The 24,265-nt window shown below is 38.2% G+C and overlaps 1 protein-coding gene across 1 annotated transcript in view; it reads left to right on the plus strand.

The window, feature by feature from the left end:
• The window catches only part of LOC118560207 (immunoglobulin superfamily member 21-like), a 55,003-nt gene extending 31,905 nt beyond the window's left edge, over window positions 1–23,098 (plus strand). The window contains exon 3 of the mRNA XM_036131034.1: window positions 22,955–23,098. Within this exon, the coding sequence (XP_035986927.1) occupies window positions 22,955–23,079 (125 nt within the window). The 3' untranslated portion in view covers window positions 23,080–23,098. The remainder of the gene's footprint in view (window positions 1–22,954) is intronic.
• The last annotated feature ends 1,167 nt before the right edge of the window (window positions 23,099–24,265 follow it).

The raw sequence follows: 24,265 nt of genomic DNA on the forward strand, positions 1-24,265 counted from the left end.
TGCGATTTTTTTTCCCCATAGGATAAACCAGCCTCTGAGGGTTCAGTTAGGTCTAAAATGCACCAGAATGTTTTGTTTGGAAACAATTGGAATTGTCTAGACCTGTGAGTATAGGATGTGTGTGGTGCGTGGGAATCTGTGTACAGTGTACCTTATTTTTTAATTTTTCAAATTTTTCTTGTATGGGTAAGAGTGTGGGGGCACCAGGGTGGGAACGTGTGAATGTGACTGTATACCTGGTGTTCTGTTTGTCTTTTTGTCAGGTTGGCTTTTGGACTGCCCCATCTGCTGGGGCATCTCAAGTCTCCACTAAGTGTGGAACCCATCCCCCCTGTCCACCTCCCCTCCCATGGCTGGCGCCTTGACCCGCTGATAGTATCCGGGGCTGGGTGTGCGGGTGTGTCCACGATGCTTCACGCAGCCTGGGCTCCAGGGCTCTGTCAGGGCCCCGTTGGGGGGCAAGGTGCCTCTGGCCCTGAGGTTTCTGGGTCCATGGCTTGATCCACTCTGGCGCAGCTGGCTTGTTGCTGCGGCTCCCAGGGGCTTCAGCACTGTGGTTTTTGGGGGGTTTCTTGGAGCTCTCGTCTGCTCTTCCTTGTGATCGGGGAGGTAGCTATCCCTGTGTCGGTCGCTCTTGGGCTCTTTTGCACTGGGGCCCTTTAGGGCGTCTGGGGTTCTGGTTTCTCCGGTGTCTGCCTCCGTGCTCTGTGGGAAGAGTCTATGGCTCCTCACAACCACTGCTGAGCATTTTTCTTATGAATAAACCTTACATCCAGAAGTGCACTCTTGCAAACACCTACAAGTGCTTGGATCCAGGTACTTACAGATTCACTTCTATACAGAAAACCCCCATTATTATCTTTAGCTGTCACTTTACACATGTTGTATCAAATAATACTACGTACTTTTCAGTTATGCTATCAAGCGGTTGGTTGTTTGTACCTGTAATACTTTATCGGTTGTTTTTACTGTTCTATCTATATATCTCTATATATCTCTCTGCAGATGTAGAAGCAGACTCTCAGGATATTATCTTGTACTCTCTTTTTCCTCTACTCTTTTTTGTCACCTTCTCTTCCTTTTAGCATTTTGTCTCAGTTTTTACTCTTCCTTTCTTTCCCCTTTCCATTTTGGTGTGCATTCAACATGAAATGGTCCCAAAATAATATCTAATAAAAATTGTTGCATATGTATATATCAAGCGGAGTCCTATGGTGAAAGCAGTAATGCTCCACTTGTGAAAGTAAATCTGTTGAGTTCTCTTTGACATTAAGACAGCAACTCTTAATGCTACACTGCCATACAGGACACGTTAAAAAAAGAAAAAGGAAACAATTCTTCGTTTCAACAAAGTTGTGGATGACATTATTTTTTCTGTGCAGCCTTAAAAAAGGTCAGTTTTTAATAGTTTTGGAGAGATTTATTGAAAGGGGTTTATTCTGTTTCCCTCCATTCTGTCTTTGTGGGGACATGTTTGGCCCAAAGGTGTAGTGTTCTGGTGACAGGCAGTTTGTGTTCTAGTGGGTGGTGAGAGTCAAACAGAAGTTACTGATCTGTGTGGATTGATTTCCTATAAACCAGGAAATTGTTCTCCTCTCTGGTGAGGTTGATGTTTTTGTCTTCAGAGTTAACATGTCTGGTGAAAGCTTCTACTTTATTTACTTGGATTTTGACTCAGGTATCATCCATGTACCTAAATCAGTAGCTGGCAGGTACTCCCTTAAAGGAGTTCAGAGCTTTATTTTCTACTTCCTCCATGTGGAGATTGGTCACAGTAGGTGATACTGGAGATCCCATGACACAACCATGCTTCTGTCTGTAAAAACTGTCATTATACTTGAAATAAGTGGTGGGCAGACTTAGGTCCAGCAGGGTATCTGGGGTGAAATTGGCCCTGTTGTTGAGGTGCACATCTTGATGAAGTTGTTTTCTCATTTTATCCACTTTCTTGGATGTGGCTGTACAGGTAAGATGTACAGTGACACTAAAAACATTAGTATTTGTCCTGGACTTAACTTCAAATGTAAAATTGTGTTAGCAAGATCTATGGAATTTAGGATGGGGTGTGTTTCCAACAACAAGCGCTATAGTAACGGCTCTGTATTTCACATGTTACTAATTTATACTGCTGCTGATGATTCTGACTGGTTTTCTTTGTGTATTTTAGGAAGTCCATATAAACAAGGTTTGGTATCCCCTGGGTACAATCTGTAATTCAAGCTGTAATTGATTGTTGTGTCCTTTTCAGGTTTCTGCAGGTTTGTTACCTTCTTTTTGTAGGTGTTGTTTGAGTCCCTTTTTAAGGTCTCTTAGTAAAGTGTTTTTTTCCTTGTTATCCTTAATTGTTGAGCACTACTGTGCATCTTCCTTTGTCAGCTTGCAAAATAGTGATGTTCTGGTCCTGGCTGAGAGATATTTTACTTTCCTTTCCTGTGGTGTGAGATTGGAATGATGTGGCTTGGTACCTGAGATGATCACTGTTACTCTCATTCTGAGTTCTTCTGCTTGTGTCAGGTTGTTGTTTCTAATAACAGATTCAGTTGAAATGATTACTTCCCCAGCAGGTATTTCTTTCCAGAGACATAGCAAAATTCAGACCTTTTGCCAGCATGCCCATCACTGGTTTTGTTAATGTCCTGTCCAACAGGTTTTTGATGAACTACTGCTCCTGAACGTTTGAGTTGTTGACATTCTCCTGTTACTGTCTGGTGGTTTGGGGGGGAATAAAATACTTTAATGCGACTACAAGTACTGAAATCAAGCTGTTTTTTTTTTTGTTTTTTTTTTTACTTTTTAGGAACATTTTACAATGTTAAAAAGATGACAATGCAAGTAGTAAAGAAAGGTACACTTTTACTGAATGACACTGCAATAGAACTCATCTAATGAATGGAATAAATAAAACTCAGTTACAAATAGCAATAAAAAAGACAGACAGAAATATGAATGCAATGTTTATGCATGCCTGCAAACTAAACAATTATTTAACAAAAATGTCTAGGTTCTGGTTGTTGAATACAAATAGTCATAACAACCATGCAATTTCATTTAAACTGCTGTCAATACTCTTATTCACTGCATTATTTTAAATCACTGAGCAGAGTTGAATTGAGACCGCTCTGGAGGGCTGTTATTTTTGTTTCCTGCTGAAGCCTTATGCTTCAATAACCTGCTGATTAAAAAAGGGGTTATTTAAAGTGTTGCACCATGACTGACTGGACCAGAACTGTTTCTATGACCTTATGTTACCATTTCTGAAATGCGTTTAATAAAGCTTTTGCCCAGTTAGACACCAGATTCAAGTTAGATCTGTCAGCAAAATGAAGCTGCAGTCTTTTGTTAAATTAGTCACATGATTAAAAGGCAATCATACTGGATTTGCTCAATATTCCAATCCACATGAGATTGTTATTGATTATTGTATTTCACCAATCGTGTTGGGAAATGTCAACCATATTCTGCTACCAGGAGTCCAACTAGCTCACTGAAGTGTTAATTAGCATTTTTTGCCTTATGTTTTCTTCATGGTCTTTAACAGTTTGCAAAAAAAATACTTCTATGCTTTCTCTTCCTATAGGATGAAACTTTACAGCATTTTACATTTTGTAGCTTAAAGGATTATTTAATTTTCTACTGTGTGATTCCCTGAGCATAATGTGAACCATTAGTAAAAATTACTGATTAGGGGAATTACAATTAAGTCTGTTAATAGGTAAAACTTCTCAGGATAAGCTTCAGTTTAGAATTGTGATTTCACATGGAAGGGAAGTGTGACCTTCAAATATCTGTAGGTATACAATTCTCATTGAAAATGTTTTGATTTTATTCACATAAGTATATTGTCTTCGTGTTTCTTCATCCAGTTTTCTACATCCATTTAATCCTTAGAAAGTCCTATATTCAGGTTTCAATGAGTGAGAGACATCTCACAACATGGAGAGATAACCAGTCTATCATGAAAAAACAACTTGTCCAACATTTACACCTAAGGGCAATTTGCTGATACATATTAACCAAATAGCATGGACTGTTGGAAGAAGCTGAAGAAAAGAAACCTTGGGACCAAATATAAAAAAGCAAGATTATTTGTGTAGCAAATTTTAGTAACAAGACAATTCAAAGAATAAAGAAGAGAAAACATTACATAGGAAAGTACATTGCAGTGGAATAGTAGCAGCAGGTCAAGATATAAGATAAGGTGGAAGTTCAACATTAACGAGCAATGACAACTCTAAACAAATGGGTTCTAACCTTGAATTAAAGGAACTCAGGGTTTCAGCACTTTTGCTGTCTTCTGGGAATTAGGGTTAGGTTCCAGATAAGCATAAGCTTCTCCATATTGGGTTCAGGATATGTAGAATAGAGTTGAGCCACTAGACCTTAGTGGTCCAGAGGGTGGATACACTGACAAGTCTGTGATGTATTTTGGTGATAAGCCATTAAGTGATTTATAGACTAAGAACAGCATTTTAAACTCTATTCTCTGAGTTACAGGGAGCCAGTGTAAGAACCTTAGAACTGGGATGATGTGCTCTACTTTCTCAGTCTTAGTGAGAACGTGGGCAGCAGCGTTCTGGATCAGCTGCAGCTGTCAGGTCAACTGTGAAACCTGTGAACCTGTGAAAACACCGTTGCAGTAATCAATTCGACTAAAGATAAACACACGGATTAGTTTTTTTATGATCCTGCTGAGACTCTAGTCCTTTAATCCTGGAAATGTTCTTCAGGTGATAGAAACCCGACTTTGTAATTGTGTTTAGATGCTTTTGAAGATTCAGGTAAGGGCCCATCACTACACCCAGATTTCAGACATGATCAGTGGTGACTAGCTGAAGCTGTGTGGACATGTTCATTAAGTGAGTCAAATCAGACGTTATGACAGACAAAACTTTCCTTAAAAACGGTGTTGGTAGAACTGTGTGAGTGGAGTCAGATGCCACAGTAACATGAGGGTTTGTTAACTTTAGATATATATGTGTTGGATTGGTCAGTCATCTAAAGTATGCAGTTTGATGGACTTCACCTTCAAGGTCTTTGAACCTTCAGGTGAAATTTTCCCTTGGCTCCAGAGGCTGTTCTTGGTTGTTGTTTAATAGGTAGTGTTTGCTAATCACTGTAAAATGCCCAGATTTGGGAACAGATCAACTCTATGTCTGCTGGGTCAGGTTTAAATAGTGACATCAGTGTTTAATATTTAGTGTCCAAGACTCATATTCTCACAAAGTTGGAAGTGAACGCTGTGTGTCTGGCAAACTGAATTCAAGATCAGATAGCCTTTGGTAAAATTAAGATTGTGTTTTTTGAGGGGAAATCTGACAACCTTAGTTTGTGTGTGTGTGCATGGTTGTGTTTGTCACAGTGAGACAGCGTTAGAAATGCCAATATATCCAGGGTGTACCCATGTCTTGCCTATTGAGTACTGATAATAAACACTTGCAACCCTATGTAGATTAAATTAAATAATCCATTGCTTGTGCTCATATTAATAAACAAATTCCATAGCACTCTTATACAGGAACTTTTATTTTTTTTCATCACTTTCATTATTTGCAGCAAAGCAATAGTATGGTAAAATGTTAACAGTCAAGATTTTGGACTTGTGGTTGCTACACTTTCTTTGTCAGTACCTATCGCTACATTATCTACTGCCACAGAAAAATGTGTGAAATTGTGTGCATGAAATTGTAGCTCTAGAGAAAATGAAAGGGTGTTACATATCTCAGAGGGAAGCGAGTATGTTATAGAAAGAGCTTTTCCATGACTGAGACAAAATTATTAGTTTACCTATCATTGAAAGTAGTTATTAATGTACAAAATGAAATCTAAATCTCGTTTACTCTTCATGTCTTTGCTCTTTGCGGTTTTATGTTTGCTTGATCAATATGCTTTCAGACACACCGGATTCTTCTGCCATAACTTATACTGGAGTTATTCTGGAGTGGAGATATATGGCATGGCATCAAATGGCAAATAATGTCCAAAGAATTGATACCTTATTGACACGTCTGGTACCTTGGCTGCCCCAAAGCAGACAGAGACAGTAGCTATATTTTAAGGTAAAAATAGCGAACGAAAATGAATCAATGTTTACCTAAAAATGTCTTTTTTGAGATGAAGTAATAAAAATATCTTAGGAGATTTTACAATTGATGATGGTTATGTTAATAACAAAAATGGGTATGCATATGTGGGCTATATCGTTGTAGATAGATGCACAGAGAGTCTGTCAATTGTAAATTATTAGCTCAAAAAATTATGTTACATGGCTATTAAAACATAGATGTGCAATAAATACTTCACATAACACTGCAATGGAATTTACTATGGTGCAACCCAATGTCACAGTAATGACTTGACTGCAACATCATTTAATCGTATGCTATTCTGTGCAAACACTGCACACTGTTGAGGACATACCAAATGCTTCTATTAAGCGCCTCTGTTAGGACAATGGGGACAGGGGCATGTGCACATTTATTTTTGCAGTATGTGACTAGATGCAAAATTAGCTGTTAGCTTGGAGAAGCGAGTGGGCGACACAAGGAACAGGCAGTCATTTTCCAACTAGTACTGCACTGTGCTCGAGTGGCGCTATGTTACAGCATTAACGGATCATGTTCTCATTTTTTGAGAACACCGATTGTGCTTGAAGAAATGCTCTGCACGAATGAACTGTGTGATTTGGTGAACAGATCTTGCGAAAGATTGCATGTAATGTACTGCAATTCCCATCACTTGTTCCAAACCTGGAAACAAATAGTGAATATTAACACAGTTAATGTTATCTGGTCTACTGTTTTGCCAAACAGGAAAGTGGCACTTTGATTAAACAGGGGCTGAATTATCCCCTACTTATTGGCACTAACGGAAATTAAAGGAGCAATAAGTAAGATATATACTGTAAAATCAACCTAAATCATTATTATTTGTCTCCCTATAAACAATCGGTCCTCTCCATCAATGATGTCTTAGTCAGGTTTTTCTCCTTTCAAACCTAGAGGTACGGTCCGGGCTACACAACTTCGGTTCAGTGTGTAGCCGTGTTTACTTCCTGGTTCCTGGGTCATTCATGACAATTCCAGAGGTTCCTAAAATAGAGCTCAGCCTTTGATATTTTACCTTGGCTAAAGACCAGCAGCCTAGAGGCCAGTAAGTGAAGTGGACCAGAAAAAGAACAGAAGAAAACAGCAGAACGTTAAGGAAATGGTAGTTTGTTTGTGTTGTTCCTATTTGAACCAATAGGTGTCATTATTACTTAATGTTCCTATAAAGTAAAAATTGTCATATTATAAACAATTATATTTTTGCTCTTAACCAGAAATAACCCTGTGCATTCAAAAAACTTTGTGGCATCAAGTATCAAGAGTTTAATTTTTTTTATCGTGACAACCTGAAAAACCTTCACTCTGTATTTTGAGCCAAAAAGACAGAGGAGATGTATACTGTATGGAGTCACACAGATGGTCTTGCATAATTTTTGTACACATGGCCTTACTTGATGTTTTAAATATGTAAAGTAACATATTTTTCCAAAAAAAAGGCGCACAAAAATAGACTAGGATAGACCAAACTTCAGGAGGAATTGAAAAATGCCAAGGGTGAATCGGAGCAATGGTCATCCTAATTATGCCAAGCTGTATGGGAAACTGGTGGGGCACTTGAGGAAAACAGTAATCAAGACCTCAGGCAGCAGGGTGCAGTGATGAAGAGGGTCTCTACATCTGCTGTTAATATGAAGGCATGAAATTGCAAATTCATGCCCCTTAAATGTAGTTTTCTGCAGCCGTGAGGACATTCTTAGTATTTTTTTCTGCCTACAAGTCCTCCCCTGTTGAGAGGAAACATGAGCAATTCTTTCCCACAGGAAGATTGGGAATAAAATCATCATTTGAAGAATCCGAGGCGGCAGTTGTATTACAGCTTGGCACCATTGTTTAACCTGCCTCTAACAAGGACCACAACATGTAAATCAAATAAGCGACCGTGAGACCCATATTTTCCTTCATTTACATAATGTGTTACTGCACAGACCATGCTGGCATAAAATAGAGCTCTCACAGAGACTTCCAAGAAGTATTTCATTATGTCATTGCCATTGCTTCCTAACCTCTTAATTCAGGTCAATTAAAAATGCCTATCACTCTTGTTAGTTTGGCAATTAAAGGTGAGCTTGAAACAAAACATACCATATCTTGAGGCAAAAGTTTGAGATTTAATTGAGATTGGTATGCACCTCTGTTGAGTGCAAAATTACTCAAGTAGAAAATTGCTGTTATGTGACAGCATGTGCTGTAGTGGGAAGTGATGACAAATTCAGTGAACTGAGCTTTGTGTTCAAAGATTCAATTGGCAAAAACAGTTGACACCAGACGTTTTCATACAGTATATGAAAAGACTCATAACTCTTTTGTCACTGTCTGATATTAAATCATACTAAATGTTTCTTTTTTTACGTTAGTTAGGATGAAAAAAAATATCCTAGGTTTTACTAAAACCTAGAGTAATGAGAGAAAACTATGTAGATTATTTTATTACTTTCTTCAAAGGTAGAAGTATACATACACTAACATTACTACGCCTTTAAAATTATGGGAAAGCCCAGATGATGGTGCTTTGGCTTTTAAAGACTTAAAATGGTTTAAATCACAACTTGTGGGTGTATTTTAAGATCCCATCTCCAATAAATTGTTTCCTAGTCTAACATCATGGGTGAAAAATCAACTAAGATACAAGGAAGAGAACACTGATCCTCAACAATTCTGACTTATCCTTGCATACAATTTTGTCTGTTCAAACATTTATAAACACCACCCAAATGTTTAATACTGTCCCATAAAGTGTAATGTGCAAAATACTGATAAGAGAATTTTATCATCAAAGTACTTGGGCTGAAAGGCCACTCAGCAGGGAAGAAGCTATCATTGCAAAGCCACACAAAAGCATGAATACAGTTTATAAATGTACTTGGGGAAAAATATTTTTGAATATATGTTGTTTGATTTAAATAAAGTTTAAGTGTGTTGTCCATATTGATTGTTATGTTTAGAGGAAAAAGGGGGAAGCATGCAAGTCTGAGGATATCATGTTGGTGGGGAGTGTCATTTGCGGTGAGAGAGAGAGTGGTGCACTTCACAAAATAGATGTCAGCGCAAGAATGCTGTGTGGAAATATTAAGGCAAAATCTCAAAGCAAGCTGTAAAGTTAAAACTTGGCAACAAATGAGAAATGACTCCAAGAATTTGGCTCAAGGATAACAGAGTCAATATTTTGAATAGCCATCACAAAGCCCCAATCTCAGCTCTGAAAGTGTGTGGGAAGAAAGAGATATGTATGAGCAAGGGAGCCTACTCGGTTACACCAGTTTCCCCAGGAGGAATGGGCAAAAAATCCAAAATGGATACCTAAAATGTTTGATTCAGTTCAGTTTGATTCAGTTAGCTTGTTTCAGCTGAATATGTAAATAAGTGAAAATATGGGTAGCAAATTTACCAGATTCAAAAAATATGGCTAGAAGATGGTAAATGTAAATATCTGGCAATGGCCAGTGAACCAGCTTTTTGAACTGTTACAGTGCATTGCTTTTGTGATTGAAAGTTTTGAAGGGACGATGTGGAAACAGGATTTTTTTATGGGTCAGTAGGAGGTCAGGATCTCAGGGAAATTTGTCATCACATCTAGTTTAAAAGGGCTGCCTGCACCATCAGAGTTCAATTTATTTTTTAAATGAAAGCCCTTTTCAGCCCTTACACAAATCTATTACTTTCTACGATGAGAATCAGAACCAATGCAACCATGAATAATGCAAAATTGGATATGAAATACTTCAACATATGGCCATCAAATGACATTTTTATGCTAATTATAAGTCCACAGTTGTATCACATGAAAGATACTGGGTCCTCATGAGATTCAACATACATTCATGAACTCTTTTTCAAAATCATTATTTGAACACATATAGATTCTTCTGTCTAATATGATAAAATATATGTTGTTTGCTTTTAACAAAAACATGGATCCAACCTAGTTGTTCAAACTAATCATTCAGCATTTTTTAAATAAAGCTTGTGTATGAAAATCCATTTTTTCTACAGTATAATACAATGTAAATAGTAATTATTTATCTCTGCTTTTTTATTCAAGCCACAATTGCACTTTTTTTAATTACATTTCAAGCAGACCCAAAAACAGAGTGAGATAAGCAAAACACATGTACGACAAGATACAGCCGGGGGAATTGCTGCGATCAGCAAGGTTGTATCAGTTCTTGGGTAAATCCAGTCAGATTTGCTCTGTGGATTTGATGATTGTGAGGAAAAGTGTCAATGTCTGTCATGATATTTGATGTATCTGGACAATAATGTTGGAAAAAAGAAAAGAGATAGGAACAAAGTAAAAAAAAAAGATTTTATTTGGGCCAATACCACTAATCATAACAATCATAACTTGTTATATTCTTTGTATACAGTGATTTAACAGAAAATGGACATGCACTTAATCTGTGGGACTTTTAAATATAAATTACCTGTTCCATACAAGGTTCTGAAAGTATTTAAATTTAATCTCAGGTCAGCAAACCTCCCCAACACAAATAACTGCATATGATTGGTAGACAATAATAAAGCTAACTCTGAACAGCTTGTAAAAAACTAAGCGCTTTCTAGAAACCCTAGATATGTCCAAAACATGTAGGAGCTGCACTTTATCATGCATTTGTGTGTGCATTTAAATGCAGGTCAACAAAGTCCACCCATTCTTTCAGAATCAGAATCAAACAATGATATTATCAAACCATCTATTTAGACTTGTTTATGAAAAAGTACATCCTCTAAATTCCTCATCTGCAACTAGTTGTTAGACAAAGGAGTATGTCAACCGCAACCCTCGATTCGGTGGGAAATAAACAATTTCATTGACTGGAATCCTAGGCTTTTTTTAATGTAATGTTAATTTTCCTAGCCATTGTCTATACAACATACGTATGCTTATCTAGCTTAACACATTCATTTAATTTACAAATCAATGCAATTTTGTACTCATACCATTATTTGGAGCCTGTCACTCCATATTCTTCCCAAAAATGTGCTCCGGTACATGTAATGATGTAAACAATATGTACACCCTTACAGATTTCTTTGGGTTTTGCTGGTTTGTCACACCTAAACGTTACAGATGACCGAAACCTGTCCAACCAAACACTGAAAGGTGTTTAGAGCTCCTTTGCAGACATATCCAAAGGGACTTGACACAGATTGTGGTTGTGAGAACAGTCCAGGTCATGTCCAGAATACAAAAGCTGATGAGGTGACGAAACGAGGGCAAGACAAGACAGGGAGCTCCAGAGGCGAGGTCAGGAAGTAGACAAGGCAGACAAGGACCAATGCTGGCCATTTACTCACACAGTGGTTTCAAGAATCTGGCAACGGCTGTCTTTGAAGTCCCATTTTTTTTTAAAGCCAGAGAAATAGATTGGTACTTACACTTCAGTCCAGTGCAACACAAGAGGGTTTAGTTACATTTAAAAAAAGTCTTTATTTTGTCCAGCATGTGATGACCTCACACTGCGATGAATCAGTGGATATCATGCACACTATGGATAAACCGCATGGTTACAGTTTTCTCTGTTCATCATATTTGTTACAGACACACTAATAACTAGCTGGTCAAGGAAATTATGCAGCTGCTTTTAATGGGCAGTGTGACAATGCATTACAAAAATTATATAATGATAAAACATCAGAGAAGTTGTTACAAAGACTGCAAATCTAGAATGATAAAATGTTTTCTTGTTTATGTATTAAACTGCAGTACACCCACGTACACAGACATCAAAATACTGTCATCAAGGACCTCCATTTATCATATTCAAAGGAGTACATTTCTCCAGTGTTATTTTCCATGCCCAAACTGTTTATACTTTTTTCCTATGAAATTTTAAATGTCCAAAAAAGGAATTGAGCATCATTATTTTAGTAAAAAAACATATGTCAAAAGAAGCCTTTTTTGTTCGATTTTCAGATGCCTGTATCAAAGCGTTTGCAGCAGACTATTTTTAATCTAGTTCCTTAAAAAAAAGTTGAAACGTGTCAAGGTAAAAAAGTCATTCTGTACTATTTATTTTTGAGTTTTACAAATGGAAACTGTTCTCCATGGACATCCATTTATCTTGGTCATAAATGCCCCATCAACAGCCCTTACATGTCAGCTTGAAATATGAATTCTACTCCCTGTCCCTGAATGCTGCGTGCAGTATATTGACATTTGTGGCGCTTGCGGCCATCTGGTTGAAGGCTTTTGATGTAGATTTTCTCAATGACTTCTTTGGGGATTGTTCATGTGGTCAGGGGATGAGACGAAAATGATGGATATTTTTTCTGCAACAAGGGCCTGTTTGGCCTGAAAAAAAAAGTTTTGTCTATTTTACCTACTTGGTAAATTGTATGTTTTTTTTTTATATGCTGCACTAAGCCTCACAGAAATACTGATCAAAAACGTCTGTTGCTAGGGGATCCTGTGGGGGGTTTCATGTCAAGGTCTGGTGAATTACTGGGCTGCTACATGGAGCTTGGGTAAAACAGTAAAGAGCCAAATTGTAACATATTGCCAACTTAACCCCTACAATTAAGCAGGAAAAAAAATTCTGGACTTTAGAAATGAGGGTGCCAATCATAGCATAGTTGATGTTTGGCTTGGTATAGGATGAGTCCCATCTGTCTCAGTTTGCTATTTTGGAGAAACAAAGGGACGCTTTCTTTTTTGTCCCGTCTCAACCAAGCCTTCAAACTGTGCTGGCAAAATGCTTTTTCCAATCCCCCTTGTCCTCATTATAAGCACAAAGCTGTACGTCCAAACTTGTTTTTACGCTTGGAGAATGTCAGCCTGGGAGAATCACAAAAGCCACAGGCAGTAGTGATATGTCACATTTCCAATCATAATGGAACATAAGTGAAAAAGCACCATTGTGCCTCTACTCTAGTGTATTCAACATGGATATATTCTTTACTAACGACTTTGTGAAGCTCATAGATTTTTTTTTTTTTTTTTTTTTGTGGATAAATCTGACCAGCATTGTAAACTGATTGCCCACCCATTATGACACTGCACACTTATACATAAGTTAAAGCAGCAAATGTGCTGTCAAGGTTGCAGGATCTTATTCTTTACTCTCAAAAATCCACCGACTACTCTAACCACACAGAAGTGTTGTTGCATTTTCAACAACAGTGGCATGATTAATGGGTTTTAGGACGGGGGAACTTGTTCTGTATGACGCAAGCTTTTGTCTCTGCTTGTCACCCTTTTTTTTCTTCCTGACATCCACCAGAGTCTCCCTCTCTTTGCAGCCATCTACACCACTAGCTGGTTGGCTGGGCGGGAGGATCTGATATGAGCTGACAGCACAGTAATAACCCATGCAAATTAACTGGGTGGTGTGTGAACACAAATGCTAAAAGCACAAAAGTAATGTGATTCAAAAGCATATTTGAGCCTCTGTCTTCTCTTTCTGTTCATGTTGGGGGATACATGTTTTGAAAGTAGCAGACTCAGGTATAGGGAACTCATACAATGCATTTCAGCTTGACTCTCCCCCCTTGAGAGTGCTAAACCTTGATTGTTTTTCCAGCCTGCTGTCTCTCCACCTTAGCTATAGCCTATAGAACTGTGTGACTTGTCAAAATAAGGAACGAGAAGTACACAGTTCCTTTATGATTCCCTAAGCTTTAGAAAATCTGAAATGAATTGGCATTTTTTTCTCATAGTTTCTAATCCATGTGCATCTCTGCTAGAAGCACAAGTAAAGCAGCATGGGGTCATGTTGTTTTTTGTATCTGTGTTTTTCCCAAGAATTTGCTGTGCAAGTTTTGTTCAGGCTTTTTACATCACCCGGTCCTTGCCTAAGGACAAATGAGTCTTTTGCTCTTAAGAAATAACTGAAAAAAGAGAAAATAATCCAGTCTTAAACTGTATGCACATGTCTGATATCTACTCACAACCTCTGTCTCAAATGAATGTCGACACTCTCATAATTAACAAATTGCAAATACAAATGTGTTGCAGCACAAGTTCTTAGACATGGCAAGCAATTAAAATGCAGCTCTGGAATCAGAACGAGAGACTTTAGTAAATTGAAAGAGCGATGCAAGATTTTAGCATCCATCCACCCAAAGAATATGCCCGTGCTGGTGCATATTTCTAGTGGTCATTGAGCGAAAAGAAGGGTACACCTCGGACAGATCACCATGCCATCATAGGGTCACAAAGAGACATTTAGGTGAAACAATCATGCACTCATATTAACACCTAAGGTTAATTTAGAGAGACTAATCAACTTAGCAACCATGTTCTTTGGACAGCGGGAGGAAGACAGAGAGTACCGGGAGAGAACCCTAGCATGCACAGGGAGAGCATGCATCCTCCGTGGAGAAAGACCTCCAGCAACAGTGTTCCCAACTTAACCACTATGCAGCCAAGAATTTAACATTCTTGGTGCAGACAGTAGCAGGAGGCAAAAATGTAATGGTCACACCAAAAAAAAAAAAAAAATTGAGAGGGTTTTTCAACAGTGGGGGCTAATTTGAGTGCTTGCAGTTTATTAAGTAAAAGAAGAAGAGGCCTGCTAAAATAATAACAAAAATGTTCAGTATGTAAAAGCTAAAGTGATTAGCACTGCTCTCTGAAATGTTGCCATTTACAATGTCCTAGGCATGCTGAATGAGATCCTTATGCTCTTAGGACATGTTCACAAATATTTAAAACAAAATGTATAACATAATTGATTTTATTTGAATAATACAATCACATTCTGTATATATATATATATATATATATATATATATATATATATATATATATATATATTAGGGCTGGGCAAGTTAACGCGTTAATTTCGCGTTAACTCATTAGACTATTAACGGCAATATTTTCTTTAACGCGCGTTAACGCATGTTGCTCACATGCTTTTATTTTGTGAAGGTCTGTTGCTGCGGTGTAGGGGTTTGAATCAGAACAGTAGGTGGCGATAATGCGCCAATAACCTCGCTGTCAGCCAAGCCTCGGATTCAGAGGAAGAAAAGTGCTGCCCGGAAAAAAACCAAGCCGAAATGCGGAAGGCGGTGTTTCCCGCAGGAATTTGCTTAGGCGAGGCGGTGAGTTGGCGGCCGGAACAAGTTTTGTGCGGAGCGGGGGGGGTCTGCATCGACGCCGTCGGTGAAGTCGCTTCGCGTTTCAAAGTATCCATGTGTTTTTGCCTGTTTTTCCCTGCCATTCACTATATGCACGCGAGAAAGCAACAACAAAAAACCGCGTGTCAACGTCAAATAAACGCAAGCAACGCAAGCATATCGAGTTAGCAAGCATTTCAGTTTAAAGTTCTTCCAGCATTGAATATGACAGAAACAAGTTAGTTGTAACCACTGCCAAGTTAAACTTTGGTATTGAACATAAAATGGTAATGCTGCTCCCTGCTGTTACCTCAGAAATTGCCTGTTTTTGGTAGATTTTTTTCCCCATAAAGAGAATTCCCTGTCAGTGGCAATAAGCTTTAATTTATTATTATTGCTATTTTTTGTTTTACATGTTTAAGTTGAGCTTTACACTAAATATGTGTTACTGATAAGTGCTACAAATGTTACAACACTTTTGTTCATATGGCAGCAGAACATTAAAATAAAAGTGCTCTTTACACTACTTTTGAATTCATTCTTGGAGTTTGTAAATACAATGCGATTAATCGCGATTAATCAGGGCGATTGATCGCGATTAAATATTTTAATCGTTGCCCAGCCCTAATATATATACACATATTCAGTACATTAGAACATGCAGTACTTTTTGAAACAACCTTTAAGCAGGTATTTCACATACTGTAACAGTTTTTTTTAGTTTTTTTTTTTTTTATATATATAATTGCAGTGGGATTTAGAATGTTTTGGGGGCCATACATGTCTTGCTTGACTTTCATCTTTTTATTTTTACTCCTTTTTTTTTGTTCAAAATTTGTAATGAATCTATTCCATATTATTAAAACAATATGTGAGGTTAAGGTAATATTTCTGTGAAATTCAAAGTTTGCAGTTATATGACTGAAATATGGCTATAAGGAGAGATACAAAGGAAAAGCTGAAAAAAGACTTTTAATCTGACAAATGAGCCTCACCAGCAAGCATATTCTAATTTATTGAATATGAGCATACTCTGTGACCATTTTGATAGTAAGAATACCAACTGGCCTAATGTTCACAATTTGAATTAAAACTCTGACACATCTCTCATGAAGCTTGTTAGTAAAAGCAATGCAATGATGGTCTCTTTTGGTCAGGGGTCACCAGCATGGTTCCTGCGGGCACCAGGTAGCCCCCAGGGACCACATGTGGTGCCCTCAGGCCTGCTCTAAAACTGACACAACCTTCCAGTGAGCTACATCTAAATTGTTATTTTAGTCTGTTGCTCTACTTTTGTAATCATATTTGCATTTATATAGATTTTAAAAGGACAATATCTAAGGAGAAAAAAACATTGCAAATATGTTTATTGGTGAGCGCTGACTCGTCTAGTTCATTGGTCAGTACTGGTAGCCCTTCGTGTGACACAGTACCAATGAAGTATCTCTCCGTTTCAAAAGTTGGTGACTTCTGCTTTAGGTTGTCAACCTGCCAAAAAACCCACAACATATTTTATCAGCAGTAACAAACCTCTAAAGATGTGAATGTAAGTCTAGCACAAAGGGATGGGCTTTTTTGAATCAAGTTCTAGTTTTACATCTCTTAAAAAGATGTCCAGTAAAAGCCATTGAACAGGTTCCTGATTTCTTCAATTATCCATTAGCAGGTTTTATGTTTTTCTTGTCACATTCTCTTTGAAAGCTAACAGCATAATGGCGCTTAGAGACTCAGAACAAAAACAGGTGTTAGTAAACAAGAGATTGACCAAGAGGGCTCGGTTCCTGGTATGAATACAAGTGTCGCTGCATGACATCCATTTCTAATAAACAATAGAGCATGTACAGAAGTCATTATGTTATATTGACTTAAAAAGGTTAGTGATTTTACTGTTAGTTTCAACCACGACTGTGGCTCGACTTCCCTCAAAATGAAGCTCCTCGTCCAAGATTTATGGCTGAGTCTAGCCATCCTACAGAGCATGCTCGTTTTGTATCCAGGACCTCTTTCTTACTTTCATGATCCATACCTCATGGCCATACATGCTACACACCAGAGTAGCTCCCACATTACTACAAAGGAAACCCTGATTGCAAAACTCCATCCGCAACTACTCCAGTGCACCCTGAAGGTCATGACCTGACGAAGCCAACAAAACCACATAATTGTCAGCATGCAGATGAGTCCCTGAGGTTACCAAACCAGAGCTCCTCCTTTCCTTCACTATACCTTTAGATCCTGCCCATGAATATCACAAAAGGGATCGGTGGCCAGGGTGCAGCACCGTCTGAGTCTAACCTGCTCTTTGAATATGCTTTGTTTGTGGATGCAGCTCTTGTTTTGGCCATAAAAGGAGTGGATAGCCTTTAAAACCACCCAAATGCGTTATACTCCTGCAGCCCCACACCCCCAATAAAGAAAAAAAAAAACCTAGACAATGTTCTGCTTGCCTAGAAAGGCTGAGAAGTATGATCCAGCAAAAAAAAAAAAAAGGCTAAATTTGGAATTGCTGATGAATAAAACAAAACAATTGCTTAGGACACAACATTCAGTAAAATACGATACCTCTTACTTGAGATTACTGTGTACAAAGTATGCAGTATATTACTAAGAGACTAGTGTCAGGTTGCTGCCACTTTCCTATAAATTACATGCATATATGCTAAATGCTGTCTGAAGTAATCTGTTAGTTCTTCATCAGTGGTCTTTGGGCATTAATTAAAGCAAAAATCTCTTTCCCACTCTGGGCAGATTTTAATTCATGGAGATTTAAGTTGATATTTATCTGTTTTTGATTATAAGATTTTTTTTTTCCAGTCTCCGGTTTTGATTTTACTACCAACCTTAGTTATCCTCTCAATCCTTCCAGAATTCTTGGGCCCCAGTGTCTATTTTAAATCACCCACGGTAATAATGATACTGTCCCCTCCCTCCAGTGATGCGTTGACTCACCTGGGATATACAGGATCCCAATCCCAGTGCCTTGTCAGAACCTTCCTGCTTGCCACCTGAAACTGCAAAGAGGCAACCCTCTCACACACAGGGTAGAAGTCATAAATTGAGGCATGCAGCAGGGCAAGTACGGAGTAGGAGAAAGTTCAACCCTCTTCCAGGAGTTTGACTCCAGAGCCTCAAGCTGTGTGAAGATGTGAGTCCAAGTACATCTAGTTGGCATTGCTCCGCCTCACAGACCATTTCTGGCACCTTGCCCGCCAGTTAACTGGCATTCCCATTAAGCCAGACAATATTGCTGGTAATTAGTACCCCAAGACCTCTGCCCTCACCTGCTGTCCAATTTGTACGGTATCCGCTCTTGATGTTCCATCTTGAAGGTGGTAGGGCCATGTGAAAGGCTTCCTTTCACATGGCCTGACAACATCAGCTACCATAAATATGCAGACGACACACAGCTCTACATCACCATGTCACCAGGTGACTATGAACCAATTCAGGCACTGAGTAAATGCCTAGAAGAAATCAATGCATGGATGTGCCAAAATTTTCTCCAATTGAATAAAAACAAAACTGAAGTAATAATATTTGGACCAATAGAGGAAAGATCAAAAGTTAGCACACAGCTTCAGTCGCTTCAGCTAAAAACCACCAATCAGGCCCGAAATCTGGGAGTAGTGATGGACTCAGACCTGAACCTTCAAAAGCATCTAAAGACAATTACAAGGTCAGCTTTCTATCACCTGAAGAACATTTCTAGGATTAAAGGACTGATGTCTCAGCAGGATCTGGAAAAACTAATCCATGCGTTTATATTTAGTAGAATTGATTACTGCAACGGTGTTTTCACAGGACTTCCTAAAAAGTGGGTCAGACAGCTGCAGCTGATCCAGAACGCTGCTGCCCGCGTCCTCACTAAGACTAAGAAAGTAGAGCACATAACCCCAGTTCTAAAGTCCTTACACTGGCTCCCTGTATCTCAGAGAATAGACTTTAAAATCCTTCTGTTAGTCTATAAATCCTTAAATGGCTTAGCACCTAAATACATCACAGACTTGTTATCAGCGTATCAACCCTCCAGACCACTAAGGTCTTCTGGCTCCAGCCTACTCCACATACCTAGAACCAGAACTAAACATGGAGAAGCAGCATTTAGTTCCTATGCTCCGTTTATCTGGAACAAACTTCCAGAAAACTGTAAAAGTGCGGAAAGCCTGAGTTCTTTTAAATCAAGATTAAAAACACATCTGTTTAAAATTGCCTTTGACTGTTCTAGTTAAACAGTTTTACTGTTTTTAATGTTCTTTTTTGTTACTCCCTACTTGCTTTTATTCTATTTTCTATCTACATTTTATTATTTTCGAATATCTTAAACATGTAAAGCACTTTGTATTGTCTTGTACTGAATTGTGCTATATAAATAAATTTGCCTTGCCTTGCCTTGCCTTGCCTTCCTGTAGCTTCTTTACTCTGAGCCATTCTGAGGCTCAGGACCCAAAGTTTAACAACCAGGTGCTCAACAGGAAGCTACCCCCAGACCTGGTGCCCCAGTGTCTCTAAACTGCGAAATGTTTGCCACTTAACATGGTATGCCATTTCATCAGGATCATTGATTCACTCTTAGTGAGATGCCTCCAGTGACGCCAGTTTGTAATGAGTGACACTGTTAGGAGTTAAAGCTCTAGACCAAATATGCCACAGGGTCATATTAGTGAACTAAACCATCCATCAGGTGAAGTTGGCAATTCATTGGAGGGGAACCATTTTTAAACATTGTTATCTTGCAAATCACGCTAAAAAAAAAAAAAAAACAGGAGAGGAAGATTGTTGGTATAACACTGTTTAAACACAATGTCAGTGAAAGTGCTTTGCAGAAAAAAAATAAGCAACAAGTTTGAAAAAGAGCATATTAATTACATTAAAAGTAAGGCATTCATCAAAAGAAAAATAGTACCATTTGGGTATTAGAAGAATAGAATAGAAATATCCTTTATTGTCACGGGGTGACATTCATGTGTGCCAGCAGCAAAGTGAAATGCAAATTGAGCATGCAGATATATACAAGGTCAAAAAGTATAAAAAAACAAAAATTAGAATAGGAGACTGTACATTAAGGGTGTTCTACGCTGGTTCTATTACATCAAAACAATAAAACATTTAAAATTAAGTAAGATATAATAAAAAATAAACTGAAAATGTAATATTTGTCCTTTATGGGAAACTTTCAGTGAATGTTTTTTTCCTGCTCTATAAGAGCAACGATTTTTATGCAACTATACCTATTTTGTTTTACGCTGGGGTAGCTGACAGTTCAGACTGTAAGGTGTCAATTGTGTTCATCAGAGAGACAGGCTGGGAGAAGAAACTATCTCTTTTGCAATTGGTTTTTGCAAATTTCACTCAACCAGAAGGTAAAAGTCTACAGTTTGTGTCCAGAATGTGTGAAGATGTTCACAGAGATGTTCGCCCCTCTTTTCCTGATGCTAGTCCTTGATAGAATAAATGTCAACCCTTATGATCATCTCGGCAGATCTGGTCCTTTGTTGCAGTTTAACCCTGTCCAGGTTTGTGGATAAGCCAAACCCCAGTGATGGATAAACACACTACAGACTGAATAGGTGTGTTGCCAACCTGCTGGACCAGCATCTCACATGGAAGGTTGTACTTCTTGAGTTGCTGCAGGAAGTACAATCTTTACTGGCTATCTGCTGAACAGTGTCTTATGTGTGAGGACCATCTGAGATCCTTCCTAAGGACTCAAGTTGATCCACGGTACATTCAGTTTTGTTAAGAATAGTGAGGGGAGGGAGTGTGGAGTTGTTTTCTGAAAGTTCATGACATTTCAACTGTCTTGGGAGGCTTAAGCTTCAGGTGGTTCTGATCGCACTGGTGGACCAGCTGATCCATACAGACTCATCACTGTCTTGCATCAGAGCAATGATTGTGGCTTCATCTGTGAAGTTGAAGAGATGCATAGCCGGGTTAAAAATATGTTTATAAGCATTATTTGTGGTGATTGTTGTCAAAATGGTCAGTTAGATCTGGACCGTAATCACTTATTATTGAGGCATCTGGATTAGGCTTCTTTAAAAAAAGATATTTAGAACGAAAATGAATTCATTCAGTCCTAAAAACATGAAATTGAAAAGATGAATGCAACAAGCAGAAAATGCAAAGCAATGCAAAATAAAGTAACAAGAAGAATACCAAAAAAATGCTTAAAAATGAAAGACAAAACTGGAACTTGCCAAACTGGAGCCTCTCCCCTCCCATAAAGATTTGTGTTTGTTTCACTTTACGTTTTTTTTTTCCAGCACCCTTCATGAAGACTGAATCAGCATAGGTTATGGTATCAAACTGTAACGTTCTTAATTGAAAAACAGAAAAATTGATGTGTCATTTTCAAATTAACCTTACAGTGTGACAATCTCAATACATCCAAGAACCCTATCACCTCTAACAAGCAGAGAAGAGAGATCTGCTGTCTAATGAAGTATGAAAAGCTTAGACTTCATCGTCACAGACAACCATCTTAATCCTGTACCGGCTTGTTGTGTTTGCAAACAGTATGCTGCACACAGTAAGTCTCGGTATTAATCGTGTTAAATGTTACACCAGGGCTTATTGATGTCTCAGGGTTAGTTTCCCGCTATGCGCTCCCCTCCCATGGGCAGAATACAACACAGCACCCTGATCAATGTGCAGCTTTCCTCAACTAGCTTGACTAGAGAGCCCAATCATTTATCTCAGCATCAATACTTATCATTCAAGTGGAAACCATTACTTTAACAGCATTTATACAGAACAGTGTTTAATTAAAGCCTAAAATGTATTGTTTTAGTGTATAAAATGCAATAGATTTTTAGAAACCCCCATATGTTTCATATTTATGGAAGCTATTACTGCATAGATGACTGACTTCATTGTTTGCCAAGAAACAGGGGGTATTGCTACATATACATTTGCTGGAGCATCTGAAAAAATGAACAGAGAAATCAATATTCTTAATAATTATTTATCACTCAATAATGTATTTCATGTATTGGCCTAGCTTGACTCTGCTCAATGAACTGCAAAATGCATCGCCTCAGAGTTGAATCTGTAGGCATGACTACTGAGAACCAGACCTCTGACAGCTAATCATATGCCAGGATGAAACAGACTTGTTAGTAAGCTAATGGAGTGATCTAGGGTCAATTTACAACCATATGAATTCTATCAATAAGCAAGTAAGAGATGTAGAAAACACAGGAAAACATTCCAGCAGCTAAATCCACTTTCAAACCCCCACCTTCTTTAAATCAATTAATTGCTGGGGCATGTCTGTTTGAAAGTATCTGATAGATTTACAGATAAAACTGACACAATAAAAAGGCACCATTCACAGCATGACCTTTGTTTGTCAGCTTCTCTGCCTTAAATCATTACACTTACTTAAATAGTAACTTTAAAACATATCATTTCACCTCATGACTTCCATAATATACAGTGGGTTGCAAAAATACCCATACTAAATAGAATTTCATCCTTCTGTAGTAAAGGAAATGTAACTGCCAAATCTCAAGTGAAACAATATCCCAGACAAACAATGAAGGTGAGAAGTTCAGTACAAAAACCTAATGATTTGTGTTTTCTCTGAAACTACTTTTAGAAATAAACATGCTCTAGATGTTTACTGTCGGATTACCTGATAAACTGCAAGATTTATCGTCATGATCCTTTTTCTTCTCCCCGGTGTCTTGTCCAAAACACACTAGACGTTTCTTTCATGTTATTCCTTTTTATCACTGTGACATAGCATATTAAGTTCCCGTTTAACAAAGATTTCCCTTTGTCCTCCACAGCACCTCCAAACAACATATCAGTGCTGGCAGAGAACACTCCAGCCCCCTTCAGTCGATACCAAGCCCAGAATTTCACTCTTGTCTGCTCTGCAAAAGGAGGGAAACCAGCCCCATCGGTGAGTTAAAGATGTTTTTTTTTATTTCATCTGTTATTTTTTCTCCTTTCATGGAAGTAAGATAGACTTGCATGTTCCATACTAACAGCTCAGATTTTGTATGATGTGTGAAAAAAAGGACCCAAAAGCAAAATTCAAAAGGTTGCGGTAGACTCAAAGCCTAGAATGATTTTATTCATCACAAACATAACAAGACTAAAAGCACTTGAGCGCAAGTTATTCTCAAAGGCAAGGCCACCTAAGACCACAGATGATCAAGCAGGAACAAAACAGACAAACAAACAATGGTAGCGCAGAGAGCAAAGGATTCAGGACAGAACACATCCTAAAGACCTGATGACAAATGTGCTACAGGTGACTGACAAACAGTAACAGAGCCCAGGCATGATGGAAGAGCAGAAAGAAAGACAAACAAAGGTGAGTGAGAAAGGGAATAATAACACTAGGCCAAATAATAGCAGAGAAACGTTAAACCTCAATGAATCCATCTCATAGAGAAGTATTTGACCGTGACAAGCTTTTGATCTCAGTACCTCCCAGGGATGTTGAAAGATTTTTCTCTAAACAATGCTAGTATTGATGGTAATGGTCACATTCACTAAAGTTGACTTAATTAAAGTGACATGATAGGAATAACATTTAATATGCTCACAAACCATCTTCTTACACTTAGATTTGGGGAACTAGATTGTATACTCTTGCAATGAAGTACATGGCACAAAGATGGTCTTATAAACCAGTATTTTCCCTCAACGTTCTGAAGAGCATGAGAAGGTCTTGCAAATACACTGAGATATTTGGTGGCATATATGAGCTTTTGGACGCTGCATGAGAGCATCCACTCACAGTTTGTTCTCAACAGACCATTAATCATTGTCCACGGGTGTATGGTAATGGACTGCAGACACTGAGCACACCTATCTGCTGCAATTATGAGCCCAGTAAGAGGTGAATACAAGGTGAAAATGATTTCCGGTACTTCCTGTTTTACGCTGTGATGGGTAAAGTTTTCCCCCTGTCGTGATTTCATGCAGTCTTAACCCATTTAAGATTAGAACTGATGGCTCTTTTTATAGTTTTCTTTTCTAAAAGATAATGGAGACAAAGGCATCTGACAGCTTACAGCTGGTCAGCAAGAAAGAACCGTCGCTGTGTCATTAGATAAGTTACAAAGCTATTATTTGGCTTTGTCTTT

Source organism: Fundulus heteroclitus, unplaced genomic scaffold, assembly GCF_011125445.2.
Source record: "Fundulus heteroclitus isolate FHET01 unplaced genomic scaffold, MU-UCD_Fhet_4.1 scaffold_405, whole genome shotgun sequence".
NCBI lineage: Eukaryota > Metazoa > Chordata > Actinopteri > Cyprinodontiformes > Fundulidae > Fundulus > Fundulus heteroclitus.